The sequence below is a fragment of the Diabrotica virgifera genome, chromosome 1, assembly GCF_917563875.1.
Source record: "Diabrotica virgifera virgifera chromosome 1, PGI_DIABVI_V3a".
NCBI classification, from domain to species: Eukaryota; Metazoa; Arthropoda; class Insecta; order Coleoptera; family Chrysomelidae; genus Diabrotica; species Diabrotica virgifera.
In genome coordinates, this window is record NC_065443.1 from 235,248,075 (window position 1) to 235,261,534 (window position 13,460).

At 33.2% G+C, this 13,460-nt stretch overlaps 2 protein-coding genes across 13 annotated transcripts in view; one reads left to right on the forward strand and one right to left on the reverse strand.

Moving 5' to 3' along the window:
- The window catches only part of LOC114333247 (elongation of very long chain fatty acids protein-like), a 351,442-nt gene that overhangs the window by 183,299 nt on the left and 154,683 nt on the right, over positions 1–13,460 (reverse strand). The gene's annotated exons all lie outside the window — the stretch shown is intronic.
- LOC114333136 (obscurin) overlaps positions 1–13,460 on the forward strand; it is a 615,016-nt gene that overhangs the window by 94,358 nt on the left and 507,198 nt on the right. For all 10 annotated transcript variants that reach the window (XM_028283003.2, XM_028282967.2, XM_028282979.2 and 7 more), the window contains exon 3: positions 6,955–7,073. In XM_028283003.2, coding sequence (XP_028138804.2) covers positions 6,955–7,073 — 119 coding nt within the window. The remainder of the gene's footprint in view (positions 1–6,954; positions 7,074–13,460) is intronic.

Below are 13,460 nucleotides of genomic sequence, written 5' to 3' on the forward strand. Positions count from 1 at the left end.
TTATACCTGTTCGCCCAATAGCCGCAACTATTTTCTCATATTTGAACGCTTACTGACCATTCAATGTCCAAAACCACCTCCTGACCGCCGACGAAGACTGCATGCTTGCCTGTCCAGCGTACCATGGTTTCTAGGGACGGTGGCCGAGGGCAAATCATGGACAGTACACACATATTCATCTCTGGAAAGGACACCATCTTCCAAATCACTCTCTCTTCTCTGGTTTCCAACAGTCAGCATCCTGCAAGCCATCCAGACACCTTGCCCCAGCGCTTTTTCGGACTGTTTGCTTTTGCCGCCTACACGTACATTCAAGGCATACCCTGAAGAGGACCACAATCCTAAACAGGGAACAAACAATGTATTGCTCTCAAATAAAGTTATCCTTTACCTATCCACATAATATACATTGTCTATCTATAAAAAGAGTCAGTTTACTTCAAACAACAGCGAAAAGCGGAACTACCTTACTTGACAAGGGACCTTGCCGAATCGTCGTCAAAATAGTCAAAATTATTCAACCCGGATTCAAACCCGGAAAACAACAGAAATCATATCAATATAATATGAATTATAGAACGATTTTTCCTTATCAAGTCTCGTCTTATACACCAGGGAAATAAGGCAAAAATATACCATGTTCGGGACACTTGAACAGCCAGGTTGCAAATAGGTTTTTTGGGTACTATATACCTAATACATTATAAATACAAAAATGCCCGTCGCAGTTCGGACGAGAATTTTAGTTATTAACAAATAAGTGTCAAAAATGGCAGTTTTTTTGTTTAAATGGCTACAGGTAAAAATAGGGTAATTAAATATCGTATTTATAATATTTTTCTCTTAGCAGATGAGCCAAGGTTTAAAATGGGAGTTTTTGAATTTTGGTCCGATCATTTATTGCTTCGAAAATTGCAAAATAAAACAAAAATTTTGAAAATAAAAAATTTCCTATAACTTTTGCGAAAAGGACCTTAAGACTTTCATCTTGCATGAAAAGTTGAGTCGAAGAGTCCGTATAATGCACACAAAATTTTAAGACGATGCCTCAATAATTACACTCGGGTGCAAAATTAACCGGACACCTTAAAAATGGGTAATTTTTGATGTCTCGCAATTCCTAAACCTGTTGTCCGATTTGAGTGATTTTTTAATATGTTATAGCCTTATTCTTCAACAATATCGTTCCAATAATATGGTTGCTAAACAGGTAAATTTTCATTTTATACCGGGTGTACCAATGAAACTTTGTTTTTTTCTCAAACTTCGCATCGCCCTGTGGAGTATTCTAACATTTACAAAATACGCAAATTTAAATCCAAATATAGCCTCATGTTTTCTCAACATTCTGTTTTTGAGTCATTCGTTTATGTTGGACCGTTAAAAAGTTAGGTACTTTAACAATTAGCCATGTTTTTTATTAAAACAGTATGTTTTTGAATAAGCATGGCAAACTTTATGGAGTTATTCTACATGAAAAAATAATGACAGTTTGCTTTATAAACCTATGTCCGCAAATGCTTAATTTCTAAGATAGAGGGTGTTGAAATTTTTCTTATAAACTGACGATTTATTTATTGCTTTAAAACCGGTTGAGATATGCAAATGAAATTTGGTGGGTTTTAAGACGTAGTTATTATACAACTTTTGACATAAAAGTTAGAATTTCATATTCACCATTGGCGCGCATACGGGTAATATGAGCTGTCATATTACCCGTATGCGCGCCAATGGTGAATATTAAATTCTTAGTTGTATGTCAAAAAATGTGCAATAACTACGTCTTAAAACCCAACAAATTTCATTTGCATATCTCAACCGGTTTTAAAGCAATAAATAAATCATCAGTATGTAAGAAAAATTTCAACACCCCCTATCTCAGAAACGAAGCATTTGCGGACATACCGTTTATAAAGCAAACTGTCATTATTTTTTCATGCAGAATTACCCTTGAAAGGTTGCCATACTTATTTAAAAAGACACTATATTGATGAAAAACATGGCTAGTTGTTAAATTACATAACTTTTTTATGGTCCAATGTACGCGAATGAACCAAAAACCAAAATGTTTAGAAAACATGAGGCTGTAGTTAGATTTCAATTTCAGTATTTTGTAAATGCTAGAATATTTCACAGGGTGATGCGAAGTTTAAGAAAAAAACACAGTTTCATTTGTACACCTCGTATACAATGAAAATTTACCTGTTTAGCAACAATATTATTAAAACGGTATTGTTAAAGAATAGGGCTATAACATATTAAAAAATAACTTAAATCGGACAACAGGTTTAGGAATTGCGAGACATCAAAAATTACCCATTTTTAAGGTGTCCGGTTAATTTTGCATCCGAGTGTAGTTTAAATTTTATTCAATTTGTTTATACCAAAGAGCTTTTTTTCGCATTGTTATTGTTCACAAAATAATAATGATATAGCAATTCTGTGGAAACTACATAAAAGAAGAATATTTAATTTTTCAAAGTGTTAAAAAGCCATTAAGAAGTCATTTCTATCACTACGAAAACATTTTACTAAATTAGAGTCATTTTAGGCTTATAAACAATTTGAATTCCTTTGTTAATATTGACTGTAGGCTGAAACTATAATGGGATTTTAAAAGCTGGTAATTTTACACGAATTATCAAAAAAAACTTTTCGCCTAGGTTAATTAGGGTCAAAATTAGCCACTTTTTTTATTTAATTGACGGCCCTACTTCGTTTATAACAATTAAGCAACCAAACCAGCGCCATTGTGAAGTTGAAGGTATATAGTTTATGTCTAAAAGTTTGAGTAAACTTTGAACTTCAACAGAGTCGTTAGTAGGGCTTTAAAAATGACATCCTAACGAAATCGATTCTTGGTCGGCAGAGGGGAAATATTAAAATCCGTGCACTCAAAAAATGAAACTGATTCTTCAAACATGTGCTACGATTAATATATCTGGAGCTTGTTGATGGATTTTGATCATCATATTTTTAATTTATATGTACTCGTAATGTACAATTATCCCCACCTAGCATTACAAAATGTTAGGGGGAATCCCCCTTATCACTCAGGGATATGAAAAATAGATTACGACCGATTCTAAGACCTACCGACTATACATATTTATATAATTTCATAAAAATCGATCAAGCCGTCTCGGAGGAGTATAGCAACTAACACTATGACAGGAGAAGATGGCTATTAAAAAATACGGGTTGGTGAGAGAAGAGTGAAAATTAAGGGTTTTGTGTATTTTTTCATGCTACATCATATAAAATTAAGGTAGATCATTTGGTCCAAAAAAATAAAAAGAAATGTCAGGAGGGCAAACCCCCTTACAACTTATGGGTAGGAAAAATAGATTAAAACCTATTTTCAGTCCTATAGGATATACGTGTTGAATTTCATAAAAATGGGTCAAACCGTTTCGGAGTAGTATGGTAACTAACACTGTTACAGGAGAATTTTATGTATATAGAAGTAACTGTGAATTAAATAATAAAAGTGGCTAACTTTGACCGTAATTAAGCTAGGCGAAAAGTTTGTTTTTTGTAAATTCATGTAAAAATACCAGCTTTTGAATTCCTAAAATAGATTTAGTCTACAGTCAATATTAACAAAGCTATTCAAATTGTTTATAAGCCTAAAATGACTCTATTTAGTAAAATATTTTCGGAGTGATAAAAATTTCTTTTAAATGATTTTTTTAAATACAGTGGAACCCCGATAAGTCGGCCCCCGATAACCCGGAAGTCCGGCTAACCCGGACCGATTTTCATCAGACAAAAATTTAACAAATAAACAATTTAACAATTTTATCAAATAAAAATGTATGTAGGTCAAATAATATTTGAGAGATAATGTGTATTTGTGTAATTTGAACACATATAAGTATGTACAACAGTAAAAATGATTCATGCACACGGCGGCAGGCAGAGCGACCGTCTCAGCTTATCGGAAAGAACAGGCACCTGTCTGTATTCCTTTTCCGTTATTTATGTCAAACTGTCTTAGCATTGTTTAAAATAGACGTGACTATTTAAAAATTCTTTTTTAAAACAATGGCCTTAGTCTGTTCTTAAATAACAACATTGTTTTAATCACTTCCGTTCTGTAATCGTGCTTCAGATTGTGTTTGCCTGATTTTTGTCTACGTAATGGTAACAAAACTGTAATGTTAACAAAACGTAAAAATGTTGTGACAATGGAAAAGAAACTAGAAACATTAGGTAGGATTGATAAAGGCGAATCTTTAAAATAAATTTATTGCAGCATCATAATATGATATTATGATACCATAGGTCTGGATCCCGCGTATGAAAAAAAAGTTGATTAATAGCAAGCTAAAAATTTGTTAATAGCTTAAGGGTGTCTAATCGGATAAACTTTGATATATGAGAACACTGGAACAGGGGCAGTTTTAATTGTGGAACAGGTAAAAAATCTGGAACGGTCAGAACACGAAAATGGCACATTTGTTTTGTCCGACAGAACAGACATAAACTCTCCGAACAGAGATTAAACTCTCATGCAAAAATCAGACTGCTATTTATCACCTGTCATAATTCCTGTCATTTGACATATTCTACATGTTCCACTCATTAAAATAGTCCTGTCGCCAGGGGGGGTACAACGGCCTCGTTAATTCAGATGGACTTACTCAAGTTTTTTTTATGTATTTTGACCCGTAGAACACGAATTTTTTGGGTAACAGTTGATCCGGATGTCGATAAGATTGTTATAGACCAAGAACTTGAGGAATCAAATAACAGCGATTTTTGGCAAAACAAAACACTATTTTGTATTTTTTGGGCCATTTTAAGTAAAAAATATTTCTACAAGTTTTTTCGTAGGATGCACAGTTTTCGAGATAAACGCGGTTGAACTTTAAAAAAATCGAAAAATTGCAATTTTTGAACCCGAATAACTTTTGATTAAAAAATAAAATAGCAAGTCTGCTTACCGCATTTAAAAGTTTAAGTCAAATTATATCGGTTTTGATTATTTCCATTGGTAAAAATTTATTTTTTTATTGTTTAACAAAGCTATAAACACGTAGGGTTTCCCGTGCTTTTACATGTGTTTTAACGCATGTAACGTAGAAATAGTCTTGATTGCACTAGTACCTATTCTACCTACTCGTTCGATTTTAAATGAGAAATCATAGAAACATCACTCACGCACTAGTTGTTTGTAGCTTTGTTTAACAATAACACAATAAATTTTTAGCAATGCAAATAATCAAAACCGACATAATTTGACTTGAACTTTCAAAGGCGCTAAGCAGAATTGCTATTTTATTTTTTAATCAAAAGTTATTCGGGTTTAAAAATTGCAGTTTTTCGATTTTTTGAAAGTTCAACCGCGTTTATCTCGAAAACTGTGCATCCTACTAAAAAACTTGTAGAAATATTTTTTGCTTAAAATGACCCAAAAAATACAAAATATTGTTTTGTTTTGCCAAAAATCGCTGTTATTTGATTCCTCAAGTTCTTGGTCTATAACAATCTTATCGACATCCGGATCAACTGTTACCCAAAAAATTCGTGTTCTACGGGTCAAAATACATAAAAAAAACTTGGGTAAGTCCATCTGAATTAACGAGGCCGTTGTACCCCCCTGGCGACAGGACTAAAACGCCAATTTGGTGATAAATAGCAGTCTGATTTTTGCATGAGAGTTTAATCTCTGTTCGGAGAGTTTAAGTCTGTTCTGTCGGACAAAATACATGTGCCGTTTTCGTGGTCTGATCGTTCCAAATTTTTAGCCTGTTCCACAGTTAAAACTTCCCCTGTTCCAGTGTTCCCATATATTAATGTTTGTCCGACTAGACACCCTTAAGCTAATAACAAATTTTCAGCTTGATATTTATCAACTTTTTTTTCGTACGCGGGATCCAGACCTACCATATTATGGTGTCGGTACATCTCTACAGTATGACTGAGTTTTTTACCAAGAAATGAACAAAACTCTACACTCTATACAACTATACGTAATTTAGATGTGTACTGTGCATATGTGTTTCATGTTTTTGTAATTATAATGGAGGTTATTTATTAATTTTTACTATATTCTCCGGCTAACCCGGATTTTCGATAACCCGGATCGGCCGCGGTCCCGATTAATCCGGGTTATCGAGGTTCCACTGTACTTTGAAAACATAAATATTCTTCTTTCATATGGTTTCCACAGAATTGCTATATCATTCATTATTATTTTCTGAACAAAAACATTGCGAAAAAAACTCTTTGGTAAAAACAAATTGAATAAAATTTAATCTAATTGACAAATCGTCTTAAAATTGTTTGTGCACTATGTAGACTGTTTGATTCCACTTTTCATGCAATATGAAAGTCTTAGGTAAATTTCGAAAAAGTTATAGCAAATTTTTTATTTTCAAAATTTTAGTCTTATTTTGCAATTTTCGAAGTAACATGATCAGACCGAAATTCAAAAACTGCCATTTTAAACCTTGGCTCAACTACTACAAGGATATTATAAATAATAAGATATTGAATAACCTTATTTTTACCTGTAGCAGTTTAAACGAAAAAACTTCCATTTTTGACTTTGTTAATAACTAAGTTTCCCGTCCGAACTGTGACGGGCATTTTTGTATTTATAATGTATTAGGTATATAGTACCCAAAAAACCCATTTGCAACCTGGCTGCTCAATTGTCCCGACAAAAACCTTATTTCTCTGGACTATTAGGAAGGGATTACTATTTTTATCCTACACTCTTATTATTTGTGAGTTGATTTATGGCTGATTTATTGACTGCTTTTGCTACCTTTATTGCTTTAGTACAAAAAATTACGATAGCAAATAAAATATTTTATTAATCGCTTCTGGTAAATAACCATCTAGTTTAGTTAAAATTAATTCCTTATATGTATAGCATATTGCCTTATAGCACTAATACCATATATTATAACCTTTTATTAATATAAACTTATGTGCCTTTAGGTTGTTGGAGAAATTCTTGTAGCCTGGAAGAAGTATACTGCCAACTCAGACGATGAAATCAATTTGTTAGAAGGAGATGTGGTAGAACTTTTGGACATAAATGACCCCAATCCCTCAAAGTAAGTATATGAATATAAATGTTTATTATATTTAACTCCTATTTATAAAATAAGTCTCGGATTTTAATTTTTTTTGTTGCAAAATAATATTTTGACGAAAATGTCGCTCCTTACAGAAGTTGAAATTAAGTTAAAATAGTTTTAGTATGATATAATTGATCCAAATAATGGCATAACCCAGACATAAAAAGTGAAAGTTATCCTACAACACCAAATTGTTCTATATGGTCCACATAATGTTCAGAAAAAAGTCACACCATTTTGAGCATCGGGTTTGGGGGGAGAGGGGGGAGAAATCGGTAAATTCGTAGTTTTTAGGTTCTTCGTCAATATTTATAAAACTATGCGGTTTATCATGAACAACCATCTATACAAAAATGTTCTACATTAAATTTGCAATAAAAAAGGTCCTATGCATAATCCTCCTAAAATGAACGGTTCCAAAGTTACGGAGGTAGTATAGTATAATTGGTCCGAAAAAGGCCTAACCCAAACATCTGAAGTAAAAGTTTTCCTCCAACACCAAATTATTCTATATGTACCACATATTGTTCAGTAAAAAGTTACACCATTTTGAGCGTCCGGTTTGGGGGGGAGATGGGGGAGAATTCGGTAAATTAGTAGTTTTTTAAGTTTTTCGTCAATATTTCTAAAACTATGCTTTAGCGTAAACAATGGTCTATACAAAAATGTTCTACATATAATTTAAAACAAAAAAGGTCCTATACATAAATGTTATAAAATCAACGGTTCCAGAGTTACGGAGGGTGAAAAGTGGAGGTTTTCGATACTTTTTATATTATCTGGGCAATTGATGATGATTTTGGGTCGTGAGGTTGACGTTTCTTCAAGGGCTTATCACTAACATATTATCGACCACTGAAATAGCAAATTTTATTTACAAAACACAATCCTGTTAAAGAATATTTCTATAAATTGCCCAAAGAATATAAAAACGTAACTCTGGAACCGTTGATTTTATAACAATTACGTATAAGACCTTTTTTGTTTTAAATTTCACGTAGAACATTTTTGTGTAGAACATTGTTTTTCCTAAAGCATAGTTTTAGAAATATTGACGAAAAACCTAAAAAAAACTACTAATTTACCGACTTTTCCCCCATCTCCCCCCCCCCAAACCGGACGCTCAAAATGGTGTAACTTTTTATTGAACAATATGTGGATAATATAGAACAATTTGGTGTTGAAGGAAAACGTTTACTTTGGATGTCTGGGTTAGGCCTTTTTGGACCAATTATACTATACTACCTCCGTAACCTTTGAACCGTTCATTTTAGAAGGATTATGCATAGGACCTTTTTTATTTAGAATTTAATGTATAACATTTTTATATAGAAGGTTATTCATGCTAAACCGCATAGTTTTAGAAATATTGACGAAAAACCTAAAAAACTACGAATTTACCTATTTCTCCCCCCTCTCCCCCCCAAACCCGACGCTCAAAATGGTGTGACTTTTTTCTGAACATTATGTGGACCATATAGAACAATTTGGTGTTGGAGGATAACTTGCACTTTGGATGTCTGGGTTTGGGTCTAGTTATACCATACTATTTTGGGTAGTAGATAAAAAGGAGAAGAAACAACAATAAAATTAACTTGAATATTTAAATATTACCAATTTTCTAAAAAAAAAAATCTGTTGTTTCCTAATAAATATCGTTATCTAGCAATACTAAATTAGCGATTATAAATCATGAGAGACAAAACGAAAATTAAAAAAATTCGAGTATCAGCTGTTAAACTCAATATTTCACTGAATTGGCACATTGGCACCCCTGACTTTTATCAACGAATAGTAGTATTAATATCAACAATGTAGTAAAATTACAGTAGGTACATAGTAAGTAAGTTGAAATCAACAGTACTACGAATACGATTTAATACATACAGTGCGCTGGAATAAGAGTTACCCATCCTTAGTAACTTATTTATTTTTAGCACATAAGCAAAATCATAGTATATTATTATAGTATCAATGTTTCAAACTGTACGCGATCCCTCTTCAGGTGACAGGCATAATTTTGACTTGATTTTTTTAAATGGGAAAGTATATCATGTGATACCTCATTTAAAAGCTTTTGAAATACTGATTACTTCTTCTTCTCGTTGTCCTTATGCCCTATAAGAGCGTCGGACTTTGGTATCACCTATCCATCTTTTACCCATTTCTTCCACGCCTTCCGGTCTCCTGCCATTTCCTTCATCTGTTGCACTGTTTTCCCTCTCTTTGTCCCGATTTCCTCGATTTGCTCCATCCACCCCTTTCTAGGTCTGCCCCTTCTTCTTTTCCCCTGTCTTTTGGCATCTGTCACCTTCTTTACTAGTCTGTTCTCGTTCATCCTAGTTATATGTCCAAACCAATTCAGTTTTCTTTTTTCATTTTTTTTTTCTATTGGTTCCTGGCTTAGCACGTTTCTGATGTTTTCGTTCCTTTCCCTGTCCATCTTCGTCTTTCCAGCTATTTTTCTCAGATGCTTCATTTCTGCTGCATTTATGGCACTTTCATGTCTCTTATTTGTGACCCATGTGTCGCTTGCATATAGAAGAGTTGGTGCTGTGATTGTATTATATACATGTATTTTTGTTTCCTGGCTGATTTCCCGTTTTCCCAGTATCGTATTATTAATCGCATAGTATATTTTCGTAGCTTTCTTTGTCCTATTTGCAATTTCTAGGTCTAGCTTTCCGTCATTTGATATTATCGTTCCCAGGTACTCGTAGGCCGTCACCCTCTCCAATTCTTGTCCTCTACAGAACACTCGTGTTTCACCTCCAATCTCGTGCTCCTGCTGACCTATTTTCATCGTCTTGCATTTGCTGATGTTTATTTCTAATTTCATTTTCTCTATTTCCTCAGTCCATACATCAATTAGTCGTTGCATCTTTCTCGGGTTGTCTGCTATGAGAACGACGTCGTCCGCATACAGTAATCCTTCTATCATAACTGGTGTTAGGTGTGTGTAGCCTATTATTGTTTTTAATTGATTAGTCCTTATTTTCACATTTTTAAATAATTGATCCATAATTATGACGAATAGGAGTGGGCTTAGGCTATCTCCCTGTTTTATTCCCTTGTTCATACTAAATTCTAGTGATCTGCTACCTCCCATTTGTACTTTTCCCACCACTCTACTGTACGTACTTTTAATTATCTCTAATAGTTTCCTCGGTATTCCCAGCTCCTCCATAGTATTCCACAATACTTTCCGGTCTACTGAGTCGAACGCTGCTTTAAGGTCTATGAAGGTTATATATATGTTTGTTCCCCGATCATTATTTTTTTCTATTATATTTCGTAGTATGCTTATGTTGTCAACTGTTTGTCTTTGGGCTCTGAATGCTGTTTGTTCGTCTTCAAGTTTTTCTTCTACCTCTGTTCTTAATCTGCTTTCTATTATTCTCGTATATAGCTTGAACACTGCTGATGAGGGGCATATATCTCTATAGTTTCCACAGTTGGATTCTTCTCCTTTCTTGTGAATTGGGATCAGTAAGTTTTCTTCCCACTCTTTAGGCATTTTGTTTGTTCTCCATGCTTCTCTCATTATTTCCAGCAACCACTTCTTTCCTTCTTTCCCTATCCATTTTATCATTTCGGGATCAATTTTATCTGCTCCGCTCGTTTTTCCTATTTTTATTCTACTTACCGCTTCTTCCAATTCTTCTGTACTTATTTCTTCCATTTGGTTTTCGTCCTCTTCTGTCTGTTCTATGGTTCCCTCTGTCTCTATTTCTTCACTTTCCTCGCCCATGTATTTCTCTTCATAATATTCTCTCCACACCTCTAGTATTTCTGTTGTATTTGTCTTTAGTTTGTTGTGTTTGTCTTTTACACCTCTGAGTTCTTTTCTTTTCTTTCCTCTTAGACTCCTTACTTTATTCCAGAAGCATCTGTTGTTGTCTCTGTAATTTTGGTTTAGGGATTCACCAAACTTCTTCCAACTCTCTTTTTTTCCCTTTCTTATTAGTTCTTTCACTATGTTTCTGTGTTTTTGGTATTCTTTTTTATCTTGATCCTCTCTTGTGCGATTGTATTTTTTCCATGCATTTTTCTTTTTCCTCACTCCTTCCTGTATATCTGCATTCCACCATTCCGTCTTTTTCTTTAACTTTCCGACTGTTAGATTTCCGCAAATACTGATTACAAAAATGTATAATACTTTAATCCTATTTGAGATCGTAAGCGCAAAATTTCGGTCGAATTATTTTTAAATGCATTCATTTTTTTCGAATCCTGAGAAAACTAATAAGTAGTTTTGAAAAATTTAAACGCAGAATGAAATATTACAGTGTTATCGAGGGTCGGGAGTCCCTAAGAACTTCTATAATGTTTATTTTAATAAGTCACAGGGGTCAAAAAAAAATTTAATCTGATTTTCAATTTCAAATATATCATTCAAAAGAAACCTTTTGTTTAGTCTAAGGGACATTCAGCCCTCCGTAATAACCTAATCTTTCATTCTGCGTTTAAATTTTTCAAAAATACTTAGTTAGTTTTCTCAGAATTCAAAAAAAATTAATGCGTTTAAAAATAATTCGGCCGAAAGTTTGCGCCTACGCTCTCAAACAGGAGTAAATTATTATACATTTTTGTAATCAGCATTTCAAAAGATTTTAAATGAGGTGTCACTTAATGTACTTTCCCATTGAAAAAAGTCAAAGTGAGGCCTGTCACCTGAAGAGGGATCGAGTAAAGTTCGAAACATTGATGCTAGAATATATGCTATGGTTATTTTAAAAATCGACCTCTCCGAGCTTTTCGCTTATATGCTAAAAACAAATAAGTTAGTAAAGGGGGGTAACACTTATTCCAGCGCACTCTATAATCCTGTTTGCACAAATAATGTAATAATAATTATTTATGTACCAAGGGCATTAAGTAGATGTTTATGCCTGAGAGCGACTATCTTAAAGACACGAGGGCCTCTGTCCCAAGTGTTTGTAAGTCGCCCGAGGGTATATACATACATTTATTAGTGACCACAGTGCATAGAAACATGTATGTCATACTAGTTTGTTATCGTATTCACGATCTAAATATTTTTAAAAAATCAGAAAATTTTATCATTGTCGAATAGGCAATATCGTCGTTAAGATAATGATGTCAAACATAAATAAACATATGCTGCTGTCAAACCTAAAGAGTGAAAATGAACGAAAGTTTTGATATTCCCGACGAAATCGAAAAAAAGCGGAAAAGGCAACACACAACTTGCATCGAAGAAATCGAGAAATACTCCAGGCTAATAAGCTAGAAATAGACCATGTTCGGGGCACTCAAAGATCCAGGTAGTGGACTACTTTTTTAGTTATTGTAGACCTATAGGAAGAAACCTACCTGTTTTCTGACTAGAGTTCGCGTCCGTTTTTTAATTATTAACAATTTAATGCAAAAATCGCGATTTTTTCGATTTTTTGCACCCCATTCAAAAGCATTAAATTACAAATTTTAATTTTTTAGAACATTAAAGAACCTTCAAAATGCCGATTTTTGAAAGTTAATAAGTTAATTTATTGCTACGCAAACTGCAAAGAAATGAAAATCGTTATTTGTTAATCACTTTTACTAAAACTACCTTAGAACTTTAGTGTTTCACCCAAAGTTGGCTATTGGGGTAATTAACAAACCCTCTATTAATTAGTTTAAGAGTTATTTGAATTGTTTATCCCCGAGACCTTCATTTTGCAATAACGTAAGATAGAAAATAATGAAGATAAGGCAATTCTGCGTATGCCAAGTGAAAGTAGAAAACTGATGCTATCAAAATGTACTAAAAATAGATAAAAACATTATCATATAGTCAAAAATCCTAATGCCAAATTTGTGAAATTTTGTAGTTTAAAAACTTTTAGAATAACTTTAAAAATATTGTCCGTAGAAAAAATCATTTTACATATTAGAAAAGCTGGTGTTTTACACGAATTTTTAAAAATGTAGTTCAATTGGAGACTAGTCGCGGTAAGTAAAGGAGGAGCTGGGAGCCGACAAATGCACGAGTTCAAAAACTAAAAAAGGCTGATCTTCTGAAAAGGATCTACTAAATATATTTTGATCGTTTTTTTTTTAATTTGTATGTAATTTTTCTGTACATTACAAATATACAATTTCTCAAGACATTTATTAATTAACAAACAGTCTAATTTGTTTAACCAATTTTTGAAAAAATAATTTTTTCCCAAAAATCCATGATTTTAATCATATTATCGTTATTCATCATTAGTCTGGGCTGATTATCGGAGAATAGGCCATTTTTGGGAAAAGTTATTTACCAGCAATTTTACTGCTGGAATCGAATTATAAGATCCTATATATTAATAATATAGGTATGCAAAGTCCTCAGATAGTGTGCTACTTTTTTTATAA